Source organism: Saccopteryx bilineata, chromosome 1 (genome assembly GCF_036850765.1).
Source record: "Saccopteryx bilineata isolate mSacBil1 chromosome 1, mSacBil1_pri_phased_curated, whole genome shotgun sequence".
Classification (NCBI taxonomy): domain Eukaryota; kingdom Metazoa; phylum Chordata; class Mammalia; order Chiroptera; family Emballonuridae; genus Saccopteryx; species Saccopteryx bilineata.
The window spans coordinates 8,664,483-8,692,091 of NC_089490.1; the positions used below are offsets into that span (position 1 = coordinate 8,664,483).

General features: G+C 48.2%; 2 protein-coding genes across 4 annotated transcripts in view; one reads left to right on the forward strand and one right to left on the reverse strand.

The window, feature by feature from the left end:
* Positions 1-3,168, reverse strand: part of LOC136309253 (HLA class II histocompatibility antigen, DR alpha chain-like) — a 4,927-nt gene extending 1,759 nt beyond the window's left edge. The window contains exons 1-3 of the mRNA XM_066237494.1: positions 3,010-3,168; positions 879-1,124; positions 156-437 (exon numbers count right to left, since the gene is read on the reverse strand). Coding sequence (XP_066093591.1) covers positions 156-437; positions 879-1,124; positions 3,010-3,088 — 607 coding nt within the window. The 5' untranslated portion in view covers positions 3,089-3,168. The remainder of the gene's footprint in view (positions 1-155; positions 438-878; positions 1,125-3,009) is intronic.
* Positions 3,169-23,955: 20,787 nt separating this feature from the next.
* Positions 23,956-27,609, forward strand: part of BTNL2 (butyrophilin like 2) — a 28,884-nt gene continuing 25,230 nt past the window's right edge. The window contains exon 1 of one of the 3 annotated variants that reach the window (XM_066254454.1): positions 23,956-24,291. The gene's annotated coding sequence lies outside the window, so the exon portion shown is untranslated. The remainder of the gene's footprint in view (positions 24,292-27,609) is intronic. The other 2 variants (XM_066254419.1, XM_066254387.1) reach the window with 2 other exon arrangements.

The following is a 27,609-nucleotide window of genomic DNA, read 5'->3' on the forward strand; positions in this document are numbered from 1 at the left end:
TTTAGAAAGCAAAGAAATCTGGGAGTGGGAGGAGACCAGACTAGGAATCGTAGCAGTTGTTATGAAATGGTAGGGGACTCTTGAGTCCTGCAGGACCAGATACATGCATCACAGAAGGAAGCCATAAAATAAAGGAGATGAAAGGGTGGTCGTACCCCAGTGCTTGAGCAGAGGCTCATCCAATCCCCAGTGCTCCACTTGGCAGTCATACACGTCCTCGTTTGAGGGCAGGAAGGGGAGGTAGAAGAACTTGCGGAAAAGGTGGTCATCCCGGGGCAGAAAGACTGTCTCTGACACTCCAGTTGTGACAGGTTTTCCATTTCGAAGCCATGTGACATTGACCACGGGTGGGGAGAACTTGTCAATGAAACAGATGAGGATGTTTGGCTGTCCCAGCTCCACAGGTTTGTGTGGGAGCACAGTCACCTCTGGAGGCTCTGGGGGATGGACATGTGACAGAAATTAGCCTTCTATGCTTAGGTTTGGCCCCTGCCTTTCTCCCACTAAAGCAGAAAAGAATGTGACATGCAGCCTGGAGAATCTATGCCACAGTCTCTGATGACCTCACCCATAATCTGTAACCAATGTCGAGGTATAAGCTATCCATGGGTCTCATTCCTGCGCCCCTCAGCATAGACTCGGGGGCAATAACTTTGAGAATGACTGTGGGTGACAGAGACAAGACATGAGAATATCAGGAAGTGAAAAACTATCCATGAAGTTCTTGGGCTTGTAGCATGACAATTTGGGGCTTGCTTAGGGCAAGGTTAGGCCCCTGGAAGGGACAGTTAATCACAATACCATAACACTAAGAGCTGAAACATCTATTGTAGAGCTACAGTTCCCACATTCTAAGAGTGCAGCAGAGAGAGAGATACCATTGGCGTTCGGGGTGTTGTTGGAGCGCTTCTTCATGATTTCCAGGTTGGCTTTGTCCACAGCTATGTTGGCCAGTGCACCCTGAGCCTCAAAGCTGGCGAAACTACCAAATTCTTCAAGCCGCCAGACCGTCTGCTTCTTTTCCGTATCCACGTGGAAAATCTCATCACCGTCAAAGTCAAACATAAACTCGCCTGCTTGGTCAGGGGTCAGATAGAACTCGGCCTGGATGATCACATGATCCTCTGAAAAGATAGAAAAGGGAGTTAGGGTCAGAAACAGCAGAGAGAGATGAAGACAAACCCAGGATGTGAGACACAAATTGTGGACACGGGGGTGGTGGAAAGGGTAGGGCAAATGGAACCAAGGAGGGAGGGCAAGGAGGAGCAGTGGGAAGATAAGTCCTGGAGGACGCATATTCGTGTTGGACAGAGATTGGAGGGCAGAGATTAAGGGGCTGTGTGGGACAAGGCGGATTAAAGGAAACCCCGAGTCCAGTGAAACTGTTGTTAGTTTCCATGGCACTAGCTGAGCAACAATCCCCACTTCAGAAATCTAGGCAGCAGCTCCTACAAAATTAAATTCTGAAATCTAAAATCCAATGAAGTTTTGAATTCTTATTCAGCTACTTACCACCTAGTGATCTTGAGCAGATAATTCCACCTGCTCGTATGTAGGTTTCCTGCACTTTCCTGCTGTGGTTCTGCTTCTTCCACGGGTTTGTTATTAAGACTGATTCAGACAGGGTCAGCAATTTCTTAGTAGAACATTCGCTTATAGCAAGGACTTTAGGGTCAGAAACTGCTTTGTATGTATATTTAAGGGCTAGACACACGGAAAATATAACTGGGTCTTAGGTACCCAGAAAAATTAAGGCTGGGACCTGGTGATGTTGTAGAGTACCCACTTTCCTGGGTTTGCACCCAGCCCCTGAGGGAAGAGGAGAATTATATTTGGATTGACTTTGGCAATGAGCTCTTATACCTTACAGCTCCTTATACTGATACTGCCATTGTGGGGTCGAATCTCCTATGGTTGATACCAAGACTAATCAATAGCAAAGGAATGATCAATGTGAAACAAGAGGTTACAATTGGAAAGTATGCAACCTCCGTGGTGTATGTTGAGGAGATGGGGATTATAAAGTTTGACAATACATTGATATAGCTAGTATATTAATTTAGCATTTGAATTATGTGTGTATGTGCACACACAAACACACACACATATTCTAGTTACTTCTTCCAACCCAAAGGATGAGCCTCTCTATTTCCAGGTAAGCATCTGTATATATGGCTCCTTCCGGGTAATAGAAACCAACAATTGCAATTAAGGATCTTGGAGGTGGGTTATTACTTTATGTTCAGTTTACCTTCTTCCCCCTGTGAAGGTCACCTTGGGTGGAGGATAGTTCTCCACTACAGCACAGTGGTTGCTCAGGGGATGGCAAAGAACACCACACTCTTCAATGCCTTACTCATTTTTCTACTCTCTTGGGAAAAATCACTAAGTAACTGGGACTAAAAAGATCATCGTAAGATCCAATACAGAGGGCCTTTCACTGCCCCAGAGCAAGTCAAATGCAATTTACATCAGCCTATCTGTCCTTTTCCCTCCTTTGGGGAGACAGTTATTTTTTGGTGACTTTCCTTTTCAGTGATCTTCAACAAAATGTCGTTGCTCAGAATCTTATGACAGGCTTCATTTGCTAAAGAAGAACTACCATCTATTTAACTAAGAACTTCTCATACTTTTATTTCTCTCCTCCTTTAATCCTTACCAAAGTTTGTGAGGTTTTTAATTTCACTATTTTTTGTAGAAAGATAAATGAAAGCCCTGAGAGGTAGCTTGTTCACGCCTCTCAGAAAAAGTTTCTCCCTCCAGCTTGGCTTCACCTCACAGTCAATGGCATTGACCCAATATACAACTCAGTTTTGTTTCTCTAAACTAAATTTTGACTTCAGACTGTGGAGAGAAGAGAACTCTCCCATCTACAACGTATTGTACTCTCAGGTTTAGACCCACATAACACCTATTAAACTTTCTTCGACTCCCACGACTGTCTCGCGAATGCCCAGTGCTCTCAGGGTCCACTGTAGCTAGTGAGTGATTCTCTCAGCGCTTACTTACCTTTGACGGCCCAGGATCCCTGAAGGCCCATCAGGACCGCCGTGAAGAATCCTAACAACGGGACTCCAGCTGTGGCCATTTTCTTCTCCGGTGCTTAGGTGAGGCTCAGCAGAGCTCAAGAGTGAGGCAGGACAGATAGGGGTAAAAGAATAGTGAATGTGGGGTCTGATGGGGTTCTGACGGATGGAAATGTAAATCAGTTGAGCAGCAGCCAATCAGCAAAGGGCTTTGAGATGACGCATCTGTTACTAAGGAAAGGACTCGTGGAAAGGGTCTGGAAAAGGAGATACCTCCTTGGAGAAAAAAAAAAAAAAAGTTAAGATTTTAGTCAAACAAACAAAAAGCAAAGAGAAGCAACCAAAAAAAAAAAAAAATCAAGTGTTTGAGAATGTCAGGCAATCGCTCACACTCTCTCAGCCCAACCCGAGTTCTAGAACAGGACCCACCTGAAGCAGGTGCTCCTGAGGCTGTCACCAGTGGGACACCCGGCAGGGAGAGCTAGGGACAGGGTGTGCCTCTGCGCTGTGACAGTGGGGCAGCCTACTATAAGGGACAGCAGGTCACCTAATAGAAGGGAGAATGCCAGGCTAGAGAGAATCACTGACCCTGAGCGGCATTCGGTGACAGAACTTCACTTAAGAAGTTTCTGGTTGCTTCAGGCTTCTCCAGAGTCCGCAGCTCCAGTATGGCCAACTCTGTCCGAGAGGTTGGGTTCCTGGCCCCGTGCACCGTGCCATCCTCAGGGAACACTGAGGGAGAGACTGCGTTTCAACGCTCCCCATGATGGAGAGGGGTGGGTAGTGGTGACTGGAAACAGTGACCAGTGAAGAGGCTAATACATTGTCCCGATGCCTATGAACCATCCTAACTGTGACCAGAGAAGGGAGTGGACTGCTGGCGGACACGGCTTGTTTGAGTACTCAGGATAATGAGAAGGTTGAAGTAAATCGGGCAGAGCTCATTTTACTGGGAATGCCAGAGTTGACTTGTAAGATTATGGAAGTTCTGATCCAAACATTCAATGTTGATGTTTACCATTGAGGATGTGGAATGCTAAAACAATAGTGTAATACAGAGAAAAATTAAGCCATGTATAATAGGGTTCCAGAAATCCAAATATGTTCCAGGAAAAAGACTTGGCAATGAGACAGCTCATGAGACGGCGTGTTCACTCTTTAATATCAGGTATGATACACAGCGGTGGGACCCACAGAATTTAGCAACCGGTTCTCTGTCCTAATGACTGTTTTAAGTATATAAAAAAACACGATATACCGCAAAAGGTACTTCATTATTTCATGCATTTAATACTTAAATAAGAACAATAAAATGGTACACAAAACTAGATTACATTATAAGAGTTTTAAAATATTAATGAAAGAAATATGAAATAATACCTGACAAAAACAATAAAACTATTATTTAAGATATTTTCCCATTGCCTCTTGGTTAGTACCCTCACTTGCAATGTTTTTCACCTGTGGCCAGAATGAACATGACTATGGGTGCTTAGAACACGCTGTTGTGCAGATGGACTTTCTAAAAGAGTCAGGAATATAAATTTGTGATTTCCACATTGGGTGGCTTCCCAGGCACACACGTTAGAGAGAACCCTGATGACAAGTGTCATTTTAACAACCGGTTCGCCAAACTCCACAGAAAATTAGGTATCGGTTCTACTACACTGGTGTGAGCCGACTGAATCTACATACACCGAGGGCAGATTTTACACACTGTTTTTTTGAGGTTTCATCCCACCCTACAGCCTCACAAATTATGAGAACAAACACCCTCTACATTACGGATGATCTGGTCACGTCGAAGGGCTTTGAACATTCTCTGACACTGACTTCCAGGTCACTTGGAGAGGACCCAGAACACAGTTCTGTCCTACAATTGTTAAAAAATACATCTCATGGAGGCAGGGAGTGGATGGATGAGAGCTCCACAGTATCAGTCTCTGCCCAGAGTCTGACCCGAGGATTTAGGCTTTGCAACCTCCTTTCCAAGGGAAAATCCACAATGCCTCATTCTTACAAGAAGCTCAGTACATACATGGTAATCTCAGAGACATTTTACAAAAAATAAAAATTAAAAAAAATTACAGATTGTAAGAGCACCTTCAGCCCAAGACATTACTCGGCAACTGATGATATTGCTTAGTCCTAAACACTGATTGGTTCTCCTCGTGAGATCACTGAGTTTGGGGGATTTTTAAAAAAGACTTTCAGTTCCCTTTCTCTGTAATAGTAGAAGAGTTCCTATCTGGACAATGCACATGGTTTCCTGTTCCCTCCCGTATGCTTGGGGAAGTTTGCAGGGCACCTGAGTGAGGTCTCCTTGGTGACATAGACAGTACTTGTCCAAGTTCAGTCGGGAAACAGAAATCCCTGTAGACTCTCTCATGGGACTGTGTGTCACTCTTCTTCCTTAGGACGGGAAATTATACCTAGCACTGTGGGAGCTGTGCAGGAGAATGGCTCAGGGCACACCCCCGACGTTGGGAGGTCACAGACCTGCAGGAAGCCAGTGCTGACGTCACAGCTCCTCCCGAGTCCCAGGGGAAGGGATGTTCCCGGAACACAAGCTGTTTTGTCAGGACTCTTGTCTGTGAAGCCTTTGTGTCCACACAGGAGATGGCTTCAACCCGCCAACCACCTCCCACATCTCATAACACTGTTTCTCTGGAAGAATGTCGGCCACATTTAGACACCTGGGTCAGGGAGAGCCTTAGAAATGCGATATTCTTAAATCTATTTCCTATAATACAGACAAGACCACAGAAGTAAATGAGAATACTTATTGAAAACAATGGCTCAATGCAAATACAATAGTGGGTAGAAGGAAGTTTACAGTTGTGAGTACAAGAAACAGTGTTTATTATTGTATTATCATTTACTAATTATTGTGTTGTTTTAATAGGAACAACTGTAAACTGACTTTTCCCACCCTTGTATAGCCATATATTTCCATCTAGATCTAGAAGTCTAGCATAACTCCCTCTGGTTCCCACCACAGCACCAAACCTAGAACCCAAAACAATGTTACTTGGGTTATACTGGGAGAGGCTGTGGAAAAATGAGAACTTTCATGATGGACCCAGCCTGGGACCTCCTTATTCGTGTTCGTGTGGCTGGAATTCTGAGACCCAACCTGCAGCCCCCTCTCTTAGCCTTCCTTCTCCTCCTTTCTTTTCTCTCTAGCACTTAGAGTCTCACTGACCTTTCTCTTGCTGAGGACACGCGGAGGTCCTGAGGGCATTCTGATCTTGGACCTGTCTCTCCCCAATCCCCAAGTGACAAGCTTTCCTGGTTCTGCCTCATTTGTCCCCCTGACTCTGAGAGGAGGCAGAAGCTGCTCTGCTGAAATGAATCTATCAGACTGAAGACTCCAACTGCTGACATCAACAAGTGTGCTGGGTGTGGGATCCCGGCCTTCCCGGCGTGTTTGGGCACGTCCCCAGCTGGGAGCACGGCAGCTTCGGAGTCGGATTCATCCTCCTCTTACCTCCACCCGACACCTGGCCCTTTAGAAGCCCGAGCTCCCTGTGTACAGGCCCCAGGGGAATAAATCTCCCTTCTTTGGTTGGGTACTTTTTGTACATATACATCTATACATATATTTATATATTTTTATATATACGAACACAACCACACACCCTTATGTTTGAGTGTGCGTGCGTGTGAGGGTGTGGAAACCTTGAATCCCTATCTCGGAATCTCTCTCTACCAGCCAACCACCGGTTCCACTGCTATAACTTGAGATCTATAGGCAGGTTGCTCTGTTATTACCAATTTGCTTGTTGTTTATTTGTTTGTTTGTAAGAGGCACACATTTTACTTAATAACAGAGGCTTTGAAGGAAAGGATTAGTCTGAATAATCTCCAAAGGGACCTGAGAGGTTTGCCCTCAGTAGCTGGTCCCCATATAAGGCAACGAACAGTGTGAGTCACTCACTGCGCCCCTCCTCCTGACCTTTAGACATTCTGGCAACTTCTGAGCTCCTTCCAACTTCCCTCACCACCTTGGTCCCTCCAGAGCCAGCACGAATCCTGGGAACAGAGGGCAGGCATCCCAATGCACAGTGGTTTTCATCTTTGGACATGTGTCTGCCCCACCGGTCAGCCTTCCTTTCAGCTCATCCTCCAGGACAAGAGAATGGTCTTAGTCACTGTCCATGGAAGACACAGCCCAGGAATCACTGTGTTCCCTGTGCTGCTCTATCACATGGGGTCTGAATTGTGGGGCCACGCCCGGCTCTGAGTGATTTTACAGACTACAGGTGTGTTGTATGCGTGCACCTATGGGCAAATGTGAGTCACAGAAGGAGAACTAAAACAGTCTATTTCCAGTCAATCTATCTATATAATATTTGTTTTCTTATTAATTCTTTAATTAAACACCATTTGATCAAGCTCCATATTCAAGGTCCTGTGTTTGTTGTTGTTGTTGAATTTTAGAACATCTGGAGCATACAAATGTAACTTCTAGGTTGGATAAGCACTTAGTTAAATTTCTCTTTTCTGTGTGTGTGCATTTTTATAAAGTGAGAAGCAGGGAGGCAGAGAGACAGACTCCCACATGCACCTGACCTGGATTCACCTGGCATGCCCACTAAGGGGCCATGCTCTGTCTATCTAGGGTGTTGCTCCATTGCAACTGGAGCCATTCTAGCACCTGAGGCAGTGGCCATAGAGCCATCCTCAGTGTCTGGGCCAACTTTGCTCCAATGGAACCTTGGCTGCAGGAGGGGAAGAGAGAGACAGAGAGGAAGGACAGGGGAAGGATGGAGAAGCAGATGGGCACTTCTCCTGTGTGCCCTGGCTGGGAATTGAACCCGGGACTTCCACACGCCAGGCTGATGCTCTACTGCTGAGCCAATGGGCCAGGGCAACACTTAGTTAAATTTTTGACTGAGCTGAAATTCATGCATCTGCTATAACCCCTTTATATATAGATTCTCGTTAAGAGGAGCCATTCCTATCCTTGTACAGGAATTGTAATATACCACGGGGACCATTGGCTCAATTATAATTAATGGAACATTGTATTATTCATTTAAGTTGCTCAAAAATATCCTAATTGAGCAATTAGATTATTTAGTACTTTGGAATGATTAAATGCCCCAGTTTAATTTAAGAGAAATACTTTTTGTTCCCATGTTGGAGAGTTTTGCAGGTGGGAGTGCATTTGGTGTTTCTTCTTCTGCACGTTCTAGTTTCAGGGGTGGATTTCAGAGAGAGGGAGGAAGAGGAAAGGGCAGGAAATGCCCCTGGAGATAAAACATTTGTGTTCTCTGTGCCTGGCTGATGTTCAAACCAGAGCTTTCGTCTTATGGGAGCCTTTGTAGCCTCTTCAGAACCCCTCACGACCTAAATCTGGTGCACAGGAAACACTCAACATCCTGTGGGCTCACAGGCTTTAGGTGTGTTGACCTTTCCCAACACAGCTGCCCTTTCCAGGGTCTGCCATGGAGTCCCCCCACCCTGCCCTCTGGGTTTCCATGAACAAATTTCATCGTCACCAACCACCCAACGTTATGGCAGGTATAGCGAACTCTCAGGTCCCCTAAAAATAATTTCACTAAGTTCCAGGCAAGTAAGTTCATCTTTTTCGCTTTGTGGGTAGTTGTAGAATTGATAGTAATGAGCTGATCTACCCAAAGATATTGCCAGCCTGCTTATCCTACACCCCCTGTACACCTTCCAGCCAGTGGAGACAGGAGAATAAACATGTTTCCCCATTTCTAAGTTCTGCAAAGGAGAGAAAGGGCAGCTTACAAGTTCATCGAGATATCTGTACCAATGGCCCCATGGGCGAAGCTGAGGAAAGAAGATACACATTAAACAAGTACAACTGTGTGTCATTAGCTACAAAGACGTAAATATATTACAGTGAAAAAAAAAAAAAACAGCAATGTACGCTGTTTCATAGTCCAGCCTCTTCCAGGACGATGGAGAAGATTAGAGATGTAACTTGGTTTTCCTTAAATCAGGCATTACCCAGGGTCTCTCTGTTAAAAAAAAATACATCTGAGTTCTTTCAACCCTTTTCAAGTCATCTGCTCTTTGTTCCAGGAATAAAATCGCTATCCCAGGTGTCAGTCTATCCTGTATTCTATACCAGCATTCCGCATTAGTGTTAGTGTCCTTCTAAGTTCCTGAAGACGTCTACCCTTGTGGGGTAGATGCCGCCTAAAACTGCTTAGCGTTAAAGGTTATTCTTTCAGTGATAAGTAGTAGGATTTCTATGAATTCTTCTTTAGTCAAGATGAATTTACGGCTTGGAGTTTTCAGAACTGACCGTGTCCAGATCATACTGTAGTGACTCCTGCTACCATCTCTCTAGGTCTATGCAGGATTATTAACATTTTTATCCATTGAGTGAAATCTCTGCTCATTTCTGAAGATCGTGAAAATTGTCTATACCACAGTCCTCTTTTATACTTTCTCTATTCTGATGGGTATAATTGAGAATGAGAAACTAAAAACCAAAAGATGGTTTATTTAATATAGTTGGTCAGCTATTAGAGCCAAGGAGCTGGGTTCTAAACATGCAAACGACTTATAGTAGAGAAGTTAAGAAAGACAAGAAGCATGTAGATGAGAAGAAATGTGAAGAATGAATCACTAGACCCTGGCTGGTTGGCTAAATGGATTGAACATCAGTCCAGTGTGCAGAAAGAAGTCCTGGGTTCAATCTCCAGTCAGGACACACATGGGAAGCAATCATCTGCTTCTTTCCTCCTTCTCTCTCTCTTCCCCTCTTACAGCCAGTGGCTCGCTTGGTTTGAGCATTGGCCCCAGACACTGATGATAGCTCGCTTGGTTTGAGCATTAGCCCCTGATGGGGTTGCAGAGTGGATCCCGGTTGGGGGTATGAGGGAGTCTGTTTCTCAATCTCCCTTCTTCTCACTTAAAAAAAAGAAAAAGAAGAGAAAAGAATAAATCACTAAGCCAACTGACTGATGGGATAAGGATCAGGAAAGTGGTAGAAATACTAATCAAAACAGTACTTACACAGTTAAGATTTTGTCTGCATGTTTTGACGTAATGAAAATAAAATTTCACAAGGATACAGAAGTCACAAGGAGAAGGTGGCACTCTGTCACGTTGAACACAGCTTGGGACCAGCATAGGTGTAAGAGAGAAATCTGTTGCCTGATTACAGCAGAACAAGGGAGGATGCAGTGGAGAAATGCCACCTGAAGAACGGATAGAATAAGGCCCTGGCTGGTTGACTCTGTGGTAGAGCATTGACCTGGCATGTGGAAGTCCCGGGTTTGATTCCCAACCTGGACACATAGGAGAAGCACCCATCTGCTTCTCTACCTTTCCCCCTCTCTTTCCTCTCTGTCTCTCTCTTTCCCTCCTACAGCCAAGGCTCCATTGGAGCAAAGTTGGCCCAGACACTGAGGATGGCTCCATGGCCTCCACTTCATGCGCTAGAATGGCTCTGGCTGCAACAGAGCAACAGCCCCAGATGGACAGAGCATCGCCCCCTGGTGGGCATGCCAGGTGGATCCCGGTCAGGCACATGCGGGAGTCTGTCTCTGCCTCCCCGCTTCTCGCTTCAGAAATATACACACACACAAAAAGAGCAGATAGAATAACACAAGAAGGGTGGTCAATGTAATCAGATGCTTTAGGAAAACCAAGTGTGATGACAGAAAATAACAACATAGTTTGGATTTTTGAGGTTTTACTGTAACTTTTTGTTTGTATATTCTTCCTCACCAATTAAAAATACCACTATTAACAGATATATTAAATTTTATTATTTCATTTGCTAGAAAATCACTATTTCCTTATTCTGAGAAATCTAAATTTTAAAAAAATCTATTTTTTTCGATTAAGGTTTGAGAGAAGAAACAGTGGTGTTTTAAATCTAGTCTCTCACTCTGTAGCCAGTAATACATGGAATCCAAGAATGAATCCATTCGAAACATAAAACCCTTTCAACCACAAATGCAGCCTCACGTAAGGCTGACAGTTGTCTTGTATTGTTGATTTTTTGTTTGATTTTCCCCCCTCACTTTTTTTTCTTTTTTTAGATACAGAAAGATAGACAGGGAAGGAAAGAAGTGAGAAGCATCAGTTTGCAGCTGCGTCACTTCAGTTGTTCATTGATTGCTTTCTCATACGTGCCTTGCCCAGGGGGCTACAGCTGAGCCAGTGACCTTGGGCTCAAGCCAGCAACCTTGCAGTCAAGCCAGCAGCCTTGGTCTCAAGCCAGCAATCCTGCATTAAAGCTAATGAGTTCATGCTCAAGCCGGGAGACCTCAGGGTTTTGAACCTGGGTCCTCAGCATCCCAGATCAACGTTCTATCCACTGAGCCACCAACAGTCAGCCTTGTTATATGTTTTTATAGGTAAATATTTCAAAACTTCTTAGGCAACATCTGTTTTATGGTTTTTCTAACATAATAAACCTAGGACTAGGCTTCCCTCTAGGTCAATGTATTTAATTCTTTCTTTCTTTCTTGTTTTATTTTTATTTTTCAATTGCATACAATATTATATTAGTTTCAGGTGTACAATACAGTGACGCCATCCACAGTGATTACAGTATTATTGACCGCATTCCCAATGGCATGCTTTGCATCTCCATGACTATTTTTGTAACTGCCAATTTGTACTTCTTAATTCCTTCACCAATTCACCCAGTCCCCTAACTGCCCTCTCAACTGGTAACCGTCAGTTTGTTCTCTGTATCTCTGACTTTGTTTCTGTTCTCTTTTGTTCATTTTGTTGTTTACATTCCACACACAAGGGGAATCATACACTGTTTGTCTTTCTCTAACTTAGTTCATTCAGCACGTACACTCTAGGTCCATTCATGTTGCTGAAAATGGCAAAATATCATTCTTTCTGCAGCTGAGTAGTATTCCACTGCATAGATGTACCACGCCATCTTTATCCATTCATCTATAGATGGACACTTAGGTGGCTGCCATATTTTGGCTATTGTAAATAATGCTGCAATGAATATAGGGGTACATATGTCTTTCTGAATTGGTGTCTTGAATGTCTTTGGATAAACACTCAGAAGTGGAATCGTTGGGTCACATGGTAGTTCTACTTTTTTATTTAGAAAGCTAAATGGAATGGGGTGACATTGATCAATAAGAGTACACAGGTTTCAGGTGAACATCTCTAGAGGATTTGAACTGTGGATTGTGCTGTGTGTCCATCACTCAAAGTCAAATCGTTTTCCATCACCACATTATCTGTAGCTCTTACTCCACTCTCTCTCAACCCCTCCCACGACTCCTTTCCCCGTGGTCAGCACTTCACTTCTATCTCTGTCCACGTGTCTCACTTTTATGTCCCACCTGTACGCTCACAGAGTTGGAGTACCTGCTTTATACCGGCTCCCACCCAGAGAAGGCGTGAGAACTGGGTTCTGGGAAGGGGCGGGTGGGCATCACTGGATGGGGCGATCAGGGTGCGGGGAGTTGATAGACTTGCCTGTTCCGATCCCAAATCTGCAATCATGAAGGCGGGTCACACCAGAAGTCCGTTATACAGCGCGACAGACACCGGGGAAGAGGTAAGAGGCCCAGGCATTAATTTTTTTCTCTCTCAGGAAGGATTTGTACATTGCTGTGAGTTGACCTGCGAGGCAGACTCTCTTTGGAACATTTGAGCTCTGGAGACATCTCTCGTCCCTAAACCCCTCAGGAAGAAGGTGGCGCTGCCCACACACTCGGCAGACCTCACGGTGAATGGCCCTGGCAAGTCGGAGCAGTACCGGTGCAGAAAGTCTGGGTCTACTCATCTATGAAAGAATGGGCTCTAAGCTTGCTCCGGGGCAGGAGGGAGCGTGTCCGGGTTGGAGGGGCGCCCGCACCTTCCTGACAAAGGGTTTAGCCTCTCCTCTTCCCTGCTTGGTCTTCCTGCGCCTCCGTCCCACCCCCGGGGAAGGGGCATTCACTGGGGCACTATGTGCAGTCGGAAGACCGGAGACAGTGCGGGTGTCTCTCAATAAGTATCTGACAGAACACAGCATGTTGCAGGGCGGCTGTGGAAGGCGAGGAGGGGGGAAGAAACGTTCTAGGGTGGCCCTAGAGCGAAGGGTTCTGTGTCCAGACTCTGCAGCTGCTGGACCTGGCACAGCGGAAGCTGCCACTGGAGGAAGAAGCTGGAGCTGGTTCTAGAAAGAAATAGTGTGACTTCCCAAGGAGAGCTGCCTCATCTCATCACCCCCTCCTCCCCCACCTCCCAGCCTGCCATTATTCCTGCTAATTCAGATGTTTCCTTGTGATTAAAAAACCTAAGAATTGTCTCTCATCCCTTGGCTATCTGGACCGGAGAAAAGTCAGTCCACCAGAGAACTGATAGAAGGTCTGGTCCCCCTGTGCACCTGCTCTCTCTCCATGGTGTGAGGTTTCCTGTCTCTGTGCCTCCTGGTTACGTCAACCACACACCGGTCTTCACGAATTAGGGGTTGATTTCTACTGAGCTGATTTTATTTGGGGAGGAGTAAGAATGTTGGGACTGTTGAGTTCTCACCTGAGAGTGTGGGGGTGCTCACCTCCGTAATAGAGACTGTGATTATTATGCTGCTCACATGACATGTGACCACAGAACAGTGTCAGAAAGTGAAGGTGACTGTATGAGTGTGACTGTCGTGGCCTGCGTTAGCCGAGGGGAGAGTGCCAACTCAGAAATGGGCGCCACTCATGAGAAAGCAGCCAATGAGCAACTAAGGAGCCAAAATGAAGAATTGATGCTTCTCATCTCCCTCCCTTCCAGTCTGTCTGTCCCTATCTGTCCCTCTCTCTGTCTCTCTCTCTGTCTCTGTCACACAAAAAATAAGAGAGAAAGAAACAAATGGGCACCACTCAGAAAATCTAGGCACAAACTCTTTCAACAGCCCTAAAAAGTTATTTACATTCTGAATTTAGCTATAATTTATATGAAGCTACATAGTTATTTATCCATTCAATTGTTGATACTTATGATATTCGGTTGTTTTCAATGTTTTTTTTTTTTTTTTTTTTTTTTTTTTTTTTTTTTTTTTTCATCTTTTCTGAAGCTGGAAACAGGGAGAGACAGTCAGACAGACTCCCGCATGCGCCCGACCGGGATCCACCCGGCACGCCCATCAGGGGGGCGCTCTGCCCACCAGGGGCTGATGCTCTGCCCATCCTGGGTGTCGCCATATTGCGACCAGAGCCACTCTAGCGCCTGGGGCAGAGGCCACAGAGCCATCCCCAGCGCCCGGGCCATCTTTTGCTCCAATGGAGCCTTGGCTGCGGGAGGGGAAGAGAGAGACAGAGAGGAAGGCGCGGCGGAGGGATGGAGAAGCAAATGGGCGCTTCTCCTATGTGCCCTGGCCGGGAATCGAACCCGGGTCCTCCACACGCTAGGCCGACGCTCTACCGCTGAGCCAACCGGCCAGGGCCTGTTTTCAATGTTTTGCTGTTATGAATGAAGTTGTTACAGGCTTCCTACACAGTATATATGCAAAAGCAGAATACAGTATTTTAGCGTATATATATTTTCAGTGTTATTATGTTATGCTGACTTGTTTTCCCAAATGATTGTATCCATTTACATGCCTATCAGCAGTATACTGGTAGAAACAGTCCTGCTACTCCCTGGCCCACAGCTGATGCATTTTATTTCTTATTTTTCCAGAGTTCTCGTGGTCTGCGTTCCTCTGATTAGTAGTGAGGGTGCTGGACAGCTTTCCCTGTATGTAGCGTCTCTTATGGATCCCGGCTGTGCGATGTGACGTTTCTTCCGGCCTTCGCTGCTCTTCCTCTCTGGTGAATATGCTCTTGTGCTAACTGATCTGTAGGAGGTATTTATGGAGACTGGATACTAACCCTTTTTATGGTTTAATGAATTACGTATATCCTCACCCGGTGCACTAAATTTATTCCTCTGTCCTGAGTGATTCCAATCGGCGTGCAAACGTGCTATACATCTCCTCTCCCCGGTTCCTCTCCGTCAATGTCCTTTACTCCGACCGACTTGCAGAAAACTCCTCACAATGTTGGCCAGCCTTGTCACCTCCATTCTGTCCCATTTTTCCTTCAACCTACACAAATCTGACTGCCCTGAAATCCTTGTCACTATCATCGGTTTGTTCAGTGTCGCTGCATCCAATGGTTGTTTCTAAGGCATCATCTTATTTATCGTATGGGATGTATATTTACACAGTGACACACTGCTGCATAATCCACACACGTCCTCCATGTGTCCCTAAGCACCACTCCCTGGGGGTTCTCATTACCCCTGTCAGTCTCCTGTGCCAACCCCTCATCTTCCCGGTCTCTAACTGATGGAGGGTCAAGGATCACACTTGTTTCCTCTGAGTCCTTATTCCCTGGGAGCTCTCTCCCACTCATGCTCATAAACAAGGATAATTCTTTTGTCAAGTTTCTCCAGCTTACATCACTAGACCTGACATGTTGCCCTTAGAGTTATAGTGTGACTTGAAACCAGAATATAAATATTTCTTTTGTTCTTTTTCTTATTTTCAAAATAGTTTTGCCCCTGGCTGGTTGGTTCAGTGGATAGAGCATCGCCTTGATGTCCCAGGTTCCATTTGATTCAAGTATCAGCCCCAGATGGGGTTTGCTGGGTGGATCCCGGTCAGGGCCCATGTGGGAGTCTGTCTCTCTATCTTCTCTCACTTAAAAAAAAATCTATATATATATAGTAATATATAGTAATATATATAGTAATATTTACAGTTATATATATAGTTTTATATATATTTATATAGTTTCGGATATGCTATATCCCTTGCATTTTTGGCCTGGCCTGCGGTGGCGCAGTGGATAAAGCACCCACCTGGAAGGCTGAGGTCGCAGGTTTGAACCCCCAGGCTTGCCCGGTCAAGGCACATACAGGAAGCAGCTACTACGAACCGGTGCTTCCAACTTCTCCCTGTTCTTTCTCTCTTTCTCTCTTCTGTCCAAATATCAATCAATAAAATCTAAACAAACAAACAAAACTGATCTTTTGTATTTTCATGCAAATTGTATAATTGTTTATTTCTACAAAACACACACACACACACACACACACACACACACACACAGCATTGGGGATGTTGATCAGAATTGCATCAAAGAGAATTGATATTAGAACAAATCAGTTCTTCCCAAACCAACCAAACATGCTATGCCTCCCCAATTAGTTTCTTTCATTAGTGCTTTGTGGTTTTTACTGTAGAAACACCACACATATTTTGGTTAAATTCATCTCTAAGTATTTTCTTGCTCTTTTAATGAAATTACTTTTTTATATGCGTATTCTGCTGCTGGTCTGTGGAGTTACAGTTGCTTTGCATATTGCCATTGTTAAAGTCACACACCCTAGACATTTCGGTAGCTCTCTCAGGGTTTTCCATGTAGGATAAAAGTGCTTTCCAGGCTGCAATGTTCATTCTGTTCCAAAAAGGAGTCTGAAATGGTGTGACATCTGCTCAGCCCACTTAACATAATATCATTGTGAGACATAAGGCCTGCTTACTTAAAATATTTAAAGGGTATTTTTAAAAACATGTTTCTTGGACCCGATTTTATGTTAAATTACAACCAGCCACAGGTAGTTAAATACGTCACACATGATCATGGAACTAAAGCGTCACCAGTTCGCATTTCCAGTTTACGTCATCTTCGTGGCCAGGTTTCCCGTCTCTCTGCAAACATCTGGGACTCCTTGTTCTCCTCCGTGTCACAGCTACACAGTCAGTTCCCTGCTATCGGGAAGCCCCGCGTCCTTCACAGGAAGTGCCCAGCAGCGCCTGTGCCCGCAGCGTTGAGGGACACGGGACCCGCCCTGTTCTCCCCCTGGCCCCGCCCCCCACACCAGCCCCACCAGGATTCCCGGGGCTGCTTCGTTAACCATCGCGTTGTTGTAGTTCAGTGCTTCTGCTCTCTCCTCTCAGAACGGTGACTCCCCTGAGAGCCGGATTGGTAACATTGTCAGCGCTGCCCCCTGGAGAGTGCCTGGTAATTAAGGCAACATGACAATGAACTTCAGCTAACAGGGCCGTGCGTGTCTCCCCCGCCCTCTGCCGGGTGGTTCAGTCCCCGAGTGTCTCCGGGGCCCCAGGAGACTGAAGCATATCCCGCAGCGGCGTTTTTTCTACTACTCCTGCTCCCATGCCACACAATTATGGAAGGAAGCGATTGGGAGTTGGGATCTGGGACGGATTAGGACAGGACACAACTCTGTCCTTTCCCGCTCACGGTGAAGTCGCTTTAAAACCTGGTGCAGCCTGACCAGGCGGTGGCACAGTGGATTGAGTGTGGGACTGGGATGTGGAGGACCCAGGTTCGAGACCCCGAGGTCACCAGCTTGAGTGCGGGCTCGTCTGGTTTGAGCAAGTCTCACCAGATTGAGCCCAAGGTCACTGACTTAAGAGGTCACTCGTTCTGCTGTAGCCCCCCCTTCCCCCCGCCAAGGCACACATGAGAAAGCAATCAATGAACAACTAAGGTGCTACAGCTATGAGTTGATGCTTCTCATCTTTCTCCCTTCCTGTCTGTCCATCTCTCTCTATGTCTCTGCCACACAAAAAACCCCTCCCCCCAAAAAAAACTAGTGCATGTTTTTTAGGGGCAAACTCTCCATCTAGTGGTCACAGACAGAACTACAACAGCCCTTGGGAGCAGCGTCAAGAGAGCCGGGCACTGTACTGAACCAAGAAGTGCCCTTCCTGGTGGATGTGCGGGGACAAGTGCAGGAGGCTTGGTGGTTGGCGGGCTTCTCTTTAACCCTCTGTTACCACATCCGGAAGGTTCTCCCATCTGCAGGGTGAGACCTACCTGGCGATCTCCGTGAGTGCATTCTCGGGTCCCGGGTGGCGTGTGAAGCCCTCAACGTGCATCCTGCGGTCCTCGTGCCCCCAGCGAGGCGTCTGTGCTGGTTTGCCCATGGGCTGGTGACCACTGTGAGTTCCACCTGCGTCCACCTCTCTTCCCGGGAACCTCACTCCAACAGGCTGAAGCCTGCAGTGGAACCAATTTTACATAGTTTTATCATTTTCCAAAAATCACGGGTGGGAGTCATTTTTACACTCTTGTAACTTTATCATAAAAGTACATTAAAAGCACGTTTTTAAAATTTTAAACATTTCAAAGGAATTGGTTTACCAGACAGTGTTTGGAATTATCTCCGTTCCCCCCTAAATGAAAAAGTCCTACAGCTTTCTGCCTTTTCTTTTTCTTTACAACATCCTGGTGGAGAATCTATATAACAGGGCAGATATTGTTAAGAAACGTCGGTCTGGACGAGTCTTTGGTGGTAGTGACGGTATTACAGTTCCCTCTGCTGCATGAGCTTTGACACCACTCCCTCCCTTCTCCAGTAAGTGACCCTTCCGTCTACAGGACGTCACTCCATCGCAGGTTCCTTTCCTCCCTTGGGTTGTTGAGATGGCAATGCTCTGCTTCCCTTTGGCTTGAAGGAACGCTGTCACAGCCCTAAGCCCGGGTGGGGCTGCCCAGCTCCACGCCCCTGGTGGCCCCTGCAGAGGCCGAGGAAGATGGCGTAAGGTCGGGTAGGGCAAGAAGGCTAACACACCAAGGAGCCCCCGGTGCTGAGTCCTGAGAGTTTTATTCCCCTATCACCTCCACCCTGCTGAACCCTGAGGTATCTCAGAGGGCCCTCCGGTATAGACACAGGATAACTTGTTTCTAATCCTTCAGGACCGGAGCTACACTTCCGGCTATTTACTCCTCGGAACACAGCCCCCCGTGGGGCGCTCCTTCCCAGCGGCCAGGCTTGCTGGCTGTCCCCGTCCTCCTGCACACACAGCTCCTCTGGACCCGCCTCCACCCTGACCGACCTGGGCGCCTTGGAGTCATCATTTCAGACAATACCGCAGATCGAGGGAATCGCTCCCTTCCCTCAAAGCCAATTATCTGTATTCTGTGTCAGAAGCGTACATTTACAAGGGACACAAATCTGGGAAATGCTGTTTTAAGAACATTTCAGAACCTCGGGCTTCTGAACCTCAGCAACAGGGAGAGTCGGGCCTTCTTGTCCGTAGCTGTTCCGGAGCACGGAGAGTGATGGGGAGAGAAGAACAGGGGGTCCAGGGTCCCCTCCCCCAGGCAGCCACACCGATGGAGGAAGGCCACCGCCCACCTTAGAGCATCACCCCCTTCTCATCTCTCGGGAACTCCAGGCCCTGGACCCGGCACTTGGGTGGGCGTTTCAGGGCTCCGTCAGTGCCGTCTCCCCTCCAGCCCCAACGCCAACCGGGAAGAGTGTAGAAGGTCATACTGCTGCGACACCAGCCGAGGTGAGCTGATAATTTCCCTTTCTTTCCCCACCAAGGGAATTCTCCACTTGTAAAACCCGTTGCCAGGGGATTTCATGAAATAGATAATTATTATCTTTCTGATTAGTTAATATGACAACTGTCAAACAAGGTTTCCGTCAAGTCCCCCAGAACTGAGCTGATGGTCACCACCCGAATTTCCCCGAATGCACAGCTAGACTGCCGCTCTCCTCTCGCATTAATGTTCTCTCTCTGTCATTCATCTCCTCTGCTGTTTCATTCACCTTCTTTCCATGACTTTCCACTCCAAGTACAAAGTGTTTCACCTAAACTGGGAGTTTACATTATGATTCTATTCTCCCACTACCCTTTTCAGGGCACTTTAACGAGAGTTGTGCACATACTATCCGTCTATCTATCATCTATCTATCTATCTATCTATCTATGTTGATATTTAGGTGAGAGGAGGGCAGATGGTGAGGCAGACTTCTGCGTGCACCCTGGTGGGGATTCACCTGGCAACCCCATCAGGAGCTGATGCTCCAGTATCAACCTATTTTTAGCTCTTGAGGCAGATGCGCTCCTAACGGAGCCATCCTCAGCGCCCAGGGGCTGACGCTCGTGATCACTTCTCCTGTGTGCCCTGACCGGGAGTTGAACCTGGGTCGCCGGGCAATGCTCTATCCACTGAGGCACTGGCCAGGGCCCATCTTATCAATCTTTTAAACCTAGGGAAATTGAAACACCAGAAATGAACAGACTTATCCAGAGTTAAGCTTGTCCAACTTTATAGCAAAGGTAGAATTAAAATCTCAGACACCCTAAGCTTAGGGCTCCTTTGATCATTTACTGGCTGAAGAAATCATAAATGTGGGTCACACATGACAAGAGCATGTGGTGGAAGAAACATCTGTGAGTTAAATTACGTTTTGAAGAAAAGCGTTTGAAGACCAGACGATGAGTGCGTCTCTGCTGCCCTCTTGTGGCCATGTGCTAGAATGACTCCCTGGGTGTTAATGTGACCGACCATAAACAAAATGCGAAGGTGGGTGTAAGAACCCCCCCCCACACACACACCCAAAAGAGCTCCAACACTGAATGTCATCAAGCTGATACGGAATCCGTGCAACGGGTAGATTGTTTTCACAAATCTAAGTGTGAAGAAAGTTCTGCATTTTCCTGTTACTGATCCTAATTGCATGCCAAGCGCTCTAATGTCTTAAAGCAGAGGGGAAATCTAGCAATTTCCAGATAAGCTCGGTGGCTGCCACAACAATGACTAACTGAAAATCAGCTCCTCCCCCGGGGTTCCTTCTAAGACCTGTAGGAGAAGCTGGTGCAGGGTTGGTGCAAAGACTCCCCTTTTATCTCAGGTGTTGGCTTCCATGCCACGTCACGGTCACATCCTGTCCCGTGGTGGTCACTGTTCTTGGTGAGGACTTATACCCACATCTTCTCTCTCCTCTTGCTGTAACGTTCCCTGCCAGCACGTTAAGCAACAAACTTCTGTTCCGGAATCTGAGTCTTCCCGGGCCCACCTCTTCTGCAGGACTGTTGTGAGGACAGAAGTCTGTGGGCACCTCTGTCCCAGGAAGGGGGCCCTGTCTCTTCTGCTCTGATTGAGAGAGAGACAGGGTAAGGAGACTCTCGGCCATGTTTAATTTTTTTCTTTATCCTTTCATCCTTATTGTTATCTACAATAAAAAAATGGAGGGAAAGTTTTTCTATTAAGAATAGTAACCTCTACAAAAAGAATGCAATCCTACCAGCTGCGGCCACGTGGATGGACTCGGAAGGTATGCTGAGTTAGATCAGTAAGACAGAGAAAGGCAGGTGCCATGCGATCTTACTTCTGTGTGAAATCTAAAGAGCCAAACAAGCAGACAAAACAGAAACCAACACAGACAGGAAGAGCAAACTGATGGTTGTCAGAGGGGAGGAGGGCTGGGGGGGGGGGGCTGGATGCGGCAGGGGAAGGGAGTCAGAGGGACAAGCTGGGGTCCCAGAGCAGTTATGAGGAGGAGCAGCAGAGCACAGGGAACACAGGCGGGGCTGGGGGGGGGGCTGGATGTGGCAGGTGAGGGGAGTCAGAAGGACAAACTGGGGTCCCAGAGCAGTTATGAGGAGGAGAAGCAGAGCACAGGGAACACAGGCAGGGCTGAGGGGGGGGCTGGATGTGGCAGGTGAGGGAAGTCAGAGGGACAAACTGGGGTCCCAGAGCAGTTATGAGGAGGAGAAGCAGAGCACAGGGAACACAGGCGGGGCTGGGGGGGGGGCTGGATGCAGCAGGTGAGGGGAGTCAGAGGGACAAACTGGGGTCCCAGAGCAGGTATGAGGAGGTGAAGTAGAGCACAGGGAACACAGGCGGGGCTGGGGGGGGGCTGGATGCGGCAGGTGAGGGGAGTCAGAGGGACAAACTGGGGTCACAGAGCAGGTACGAGGAGGAGAAGCAGAGCACAGGGAACACAGGTGGGGCTGGGGGGGGCTGGATGCGGCAGGTGAGGGGAGTCAGAGGGACAAACTGGGGTCCCCGAGCAGTTAGGAGGAGGAGGAGAAGTAGAGCACAGGGAACACAGGCAGGGCTGAGGGGGGGGGCTGGATGCGGCAGGGGAAGGGAGTCAGAGGGACAAACTGGGGTCCCCGAGCAGTTATGAGGAGGAGCAGCAGAGCACAGGGAACACAGGTGGGGCTCGGGGGGGGGCTGGATGCGGCAGGTGAGGGGAGTCAGAGGGACAAGCTGGGGTCCCAGAGCAGTTATGAGGAGGAGCAGCAGAGCACAGGGAACACAGGCAGGGCTGAGGGGAGGGCTGGATGTGGCAGGTGAGGGGAGTCAGAGGGACAAACTGGGGTCACAGAGCAGTTATGAGGAGGAGAAGCAGAGCACAGGGAACACAGGCAGGGCTGAGGGGGGGGCTGGATGTGGCAGGTGAGGGAAGTCAGAGGGACAAACTGGGGTCCCAGAGCAGGTATGAGGAGGTGAAGTAGAGCACAGGGAACACAGGCGGGGCTGGGGGGGGGCTGGATGCAGCAGGTGAGGGGAGTCAGAGGGACAAACTGGGGTCCCAGAGCAGGTATGAGGAGGTGAAGTAGAGCACAGGGAACACAGGCGGGGCTGGGGGGGGCTGGATGCGGCAGGTGAGGGGAGTCAGAGGGACAAACTGGGGTCACAGAGCAGGTACGAGGAGGAGAAGCAGAGCACAGGGAACACAGGTGGGGCTGGGGGGGGCTGGATGCGGCAGGTGAGGGGAGTCAGAGGGACAAACTGGGGTCCCCGAGCAGTTAGGAGGAGGAGGAGAAGTAGAGCACAGGGAACACAGGCAGGGCTGAGGGGGGGGGGGCTGGATGCGGCAGGGGAAGGGAGTCAGAGGGACAAACTGGGGTCCCCGAGCAGTTATGAGGAGGAGAAGCAGAGCACAGGGAACACAGGCGGGGCTCAGGGGGGGCTGGATGCGGCAGGTGAGGGGAGTCAGAGGGACAAACTGGGGTCACAGAGCAGTTATGAGGAGGAGAAGTAGAGCACAGGGAACACAGGCGGGGCTCAGGGGGGGGCTGGATGCAGCAGGCGAGGGGAGTCAGAGGGACAAGCTGGGGTCACAGAGCAGTTATGAGGAGGAGAAGTAGAGCACAGGGAACACAGGCGGGGCTCAGGGGGCGGGCTGGATGCAGCAGGCAAGGGGAGTCAGAGGGACAAGCTGGGGTCCCCGAGCAGTTAGGAGGAGGAGAAGCAGAGCACAGGGAACACAGGCAGTGATATTGTGAGAACTGTGTATGATTCCAGGTGGGTACTAGACTCATCCAGGGATCACTTTACAATTATATAAATGTCTGACCACTACACTGTGCACCTGAAGCTAATGTAAAATAATATTGCATGTTAACTGTAATTGAAAAATAAAAACAAACATCACACAGAGTAACAGCCTCCAGTTAGGGGCCCAAATACGGGCTGTTTATAACCGGGCGAAAGGCGGGGGGAGAAGAAACCTCAGGGGAAAATCAGCTTAAACTTGATCATTTGACATGGAAATGAACGTCTACAATTAGATTTAAAATTATTCTGGGGAACTGTTGAATCCCCTGAGACTTCTCTGCTGACCTCAGGGCTTCGCGCTCTCTGATTTAGAGAGAGAGAGAGAGAGAGAGAGAGAGAGAGAGAGACTGACTTAAGGGGAATTGAGAGAAACTTCTACCCTGAATAACCAGAAAACGTGCCCACGAGCTGTGTTGTTACCATGTTCGTGCCGGACTCTGTGCTGAGAAGCCTGTTACATTTCCTTGGCCGATGTCGGAGGGTAATCAAACTCTTCATCGCCCAGCACAGGGAGGTGAGGAACCAAGTGAAAAGCACTGAACTCGCGCAGGGAGGACCGTGGCCCCGGCTGCGACGCTGGGGAGGCGGATTCCTGTCCCGGGGTCTCTGCTTCCTCATCGGGAGAATGAGGGCTGGGATCAGGGACACGCAGTCTGGTGTCCAGCCCTGAGCCCTGTGATCCTCTGGTCTGGGAACTGGCCCTGGGTGGGGGGTCCTGGATGGGGGGAAGGGTGACCACAGGTGAAGGGAAGGGTGACCTCGGACCACCCGCAGGGCTGCTGTGTGTGGACCCGAGGCCTGCGTCACCGGGCGCCCCCCACTCTCCGGGAAAGGTGAGGACTTACGCCACCATTCCGTGTGCAGGTCAAAAGCACTCACAGGTAAGCCCAGCCAAAGTCCACCTGTCGCCCGAGTTTCACTTTCCAGAGGACGGCGGGGCGGAGGCACAGGCTGTTCTGAAGGTGACTCCCCGCGCGGGCCTCGGGGACTCGGCTCCCGCGTGGGTGTGGGTGTGGGTGTGGGCGAGGCAGCTGCGTCCTCCCTCACCCAGAACCCCGGGCTCCAGGGCCGCCTCCGCGCCAGCTGCCTGGCCCTCCGCCCTCGCCCGGGCCTCGGGAACCTGCTGCGCGGATAAGGGGAGCGCCTGAGCCCCAGTGAGGAGGGGGACACGCGGCGGCCCGGTCTCCCCCGACGGAGAGAGAGAGAGAGAGAGACGGGTGAGTGCGCGGCTCGCGGAGCCCCAGCGGGGGACTCCGGGGCGGGGCGAGGCGGTCAGCCAGATGGGGACAGGGACAAGGAGTGGACGGGCAGCTTCGGCCTCAGGTGACAGGTGTGTACCTGGTAGATTCTGCAGGGGAAGCTGCCCCCTGTGGGAACTGCCCCAGCCTGTGTCCCTGCTCCTACCCCGCTCGCTTCACGTCCTTCAAAGCACCTGTGTGCGTCTCCGCGTCTCTCCCTGAGGCCACTGCGTGAGCGAGGGGCCCCAGCTGGTGGCCCTGCCTGTCACACGGCGACAGTGCGGCTGGAATACCGTCAGGGGTGGCCGTCTCCGTCGGAGAGCAGAGAACAGTTTCAACACAGCACCGTGAGGTTTTCGGGTCACAGAAGGGAGCACAAAGTCACCTCGCCTCCGAGAACTCTCTTATTTTTAATGTTTTTAGTCCATAAAAACCTGTGGCTTTAACATGTGATACATTGTATTTATTTTAAGTTATATATATTATATATGTGCATATAATATATATAATATATATGGATATATATAATATATAAAACTTTTAAACTTTGTGAAGTGATTTAAATAATTCTCACCAGTTAATTACTGTGTTATTTGGCATTTTGAGAATATACATTTTGAGGGTTTTCCAACAGAGGTCTTGAGAGTGTAAAAACAAAAACAAAAGACCTCTAAAGACCCACGGCCTGTGCTACTTTGTAACTTTCTTGGGCGTGCATTTTAGTGCTGTGTGCACAGACCGTGGAACTCAGCGCCTCCTTCACCGGCCGCCTCGACGCGGACCAGCACTTCCCGCCGCGTCCGCACACTGGCGCCGCCTCCGGAGAACTAACGGACCCAGGGTTGTGAGAATGTGGTGGCCGTGTATCCCTGTTAGATGTTACTTCTTGACAGTATCAACGTTTACCATGTTTAACAGCAACGGGGAGTCTGGGGGGATTCTTGGCCTACGTCTAAATGATAAAACAGAGATGTCAAGAGCTTGCAGTAAAAATATTATGATTTAAAGTTACAATTTACGTCCAGTAATTCATTTACCAAAATGAAACGTACCAAAGGTTTTCAGCCCGCTGGCGGAGCTGGTCTTTGGCAGTGTTCTCTTGGGTGCCGCGGACCGCTGGGTGCAGGGCGTCCTGTGCTTTGTGGGGCGGTTAGTGGCAGTGTCCCCAGCTACCATCTCGCAGATGTCCCCTCCCCTGCTGTGACAACCAAAACTGTCTGCAACAGACATTGTCAATGGTCCCCCAAGATCAAAACTGCCCCTTCCCCATCGAGAACGCTGGTCCGAGGCAGTTTCTGTTCTGGGTTACACTCGTGCACGAATCTCTCTGAGCACCAGTGAAGGGTAAGACACATTTTCAGGCCCTGCCCAGATGGCTCAGTTGGTTACAGCCTCCTCCCGAAGCACAGAGGTTGCTGGTTCAATCCCTGGTCAGGGCACATAGAGGAACAGAGTGATGTCCCTGTCTCTTTCACCCTTCCTCTCCCTCTAAAATCAACAAAACAATTTCTTTTTAAATGCGTTTTCACAGCTTTCTTCAAAAGCTTCGTTGATTTGGACCTATTTTTTTTTTAATTTATTTTTCCAAAGTGAGAAACAGGGAGGCAGTCAGACAGACTCCTGCATGCACTGGACCAGGTTCCACCCGGCATGCCCACCAGGGAGCAATGCTTTGCCCATCTTGGACATTGCTCCATTGCAACTGGAGCCATTCTAGCGCCTGAGGCAGAGGTCATGGAGCCATCCTCAGGGCCCTGGGTCTACTTTGTTCCAATGGAGCCTTGGCTGCGGGTGGGGAAGAGAGAGACAGAGAGGAAGGAGGGGGGGTGGAGAAGCAGATGGGCGCTTCTCCTGTGTGCCCTGGACAGGAATTGAACCCAAGACTTCCACACGCCAGGCAGACGCTCTACCACTGAGCTAGCTGGCCAAGGCTGGCCAGTTTTTTGTTTGTTTGTTTTTTAGAGTTCATTTGTAGGTTCCTTGCTGCTTTTGCATAAGAGACCTAAAGAAACACAAAGCTACAAACTGGTCTGTAGCAAGTGTGTGTCCTTCTTAGTTCACACGACCAGCAACGGTGCTTGGCACGGGCTTTGCGGGTCTCTGCTGCACCGGGTGAGCAAAAAAACGTTTCTGCTCCTCTCAGGGGGCGTTCAGGAGGCACAGGCCACTGGCTTCCACCTCGGGGGGCACGATGACACGGTTCACAGGGCTCAGTGCCGCTTTCACTTAAATATCTCAGATCTAGACATTGTGACTGGGCTCATGCCGGCTCCCTTAGAGATGTTTTGATGAAAGTATGTACCCTTAGAAAAGCAAACAGAGTCATAATGAAGCAACAATAATTCCCTGAACCACGTGGTCCCTTCCAAAGTGACTGTTGAGTCCCTGGCTGTATCAGATCTTGCTGGCATTCATTTTGGGGGAAAGAGAAGTAGCAACTGACTTGTCATTGCTCCTGAGCTGGGTTTTCTACTTGGTGTAAATCGAGTCTTTTCATCAATAAGCTACTTGACCAAAGTCCTGTTGGAGTTCTTTTATTTTGAAGTTCTGTTTTTGTTTTTTTTAAATAATTTTTATTTTTTTAATGGGGCGACATCAATAAATCAGGATACATATATTCAAAGATAACAAGTCCAGGTTATCTTGTCGTTCACTTATGTTGCATACCCATCACCCAAAGTCAGATTGTCCTCTGTCACCTTCTATCTAGTTTTCTTTGTGCCCTTCCTCCTCCCCTTTCCCTCTCCCTTTCCCCCCTCCCCCCTGTAACCACCACACTCCTTATCAATGTCTCTTAGTTTCAACTTTTATGTCTCCACCTACATATGGATAATGCAGTTCCTGGTTTTTTCTGATTTACTAATTTCACTTCGTATCATGTTATCAAGATCCCACCATTTTGCTGTAAATGATCTGATGTCATCATTTCTTATGGCTGAGTAGTATTCCATAGTGTATATGTGCCACATCTTCTTTATCCAGTCATCTATTGATGGGCTTTTTGGTTGTTTCCATGTCCTGGCCACTGTGAACAATGCTGCAATAAACATGGGGCTGCATGTGTCTTTACGTATCAATGTTTCTGAGTTTTTGGGGTATATACCCAGTAGAGGGATTGCTGGGTCATAAGGTAGTTCTATTTCAGTTTTTTGAGGAACCACCATACTTTCTTCCATAATGGTTATACTACTTTACATTCCCACCAACAGTGGATGAGGGTTCCTTTTTCTCCACAGCCTCTCCAACATTTGCTATTACCTGTCTTGTTAATAATAGCTAATCGAACAGGTGTGAGGT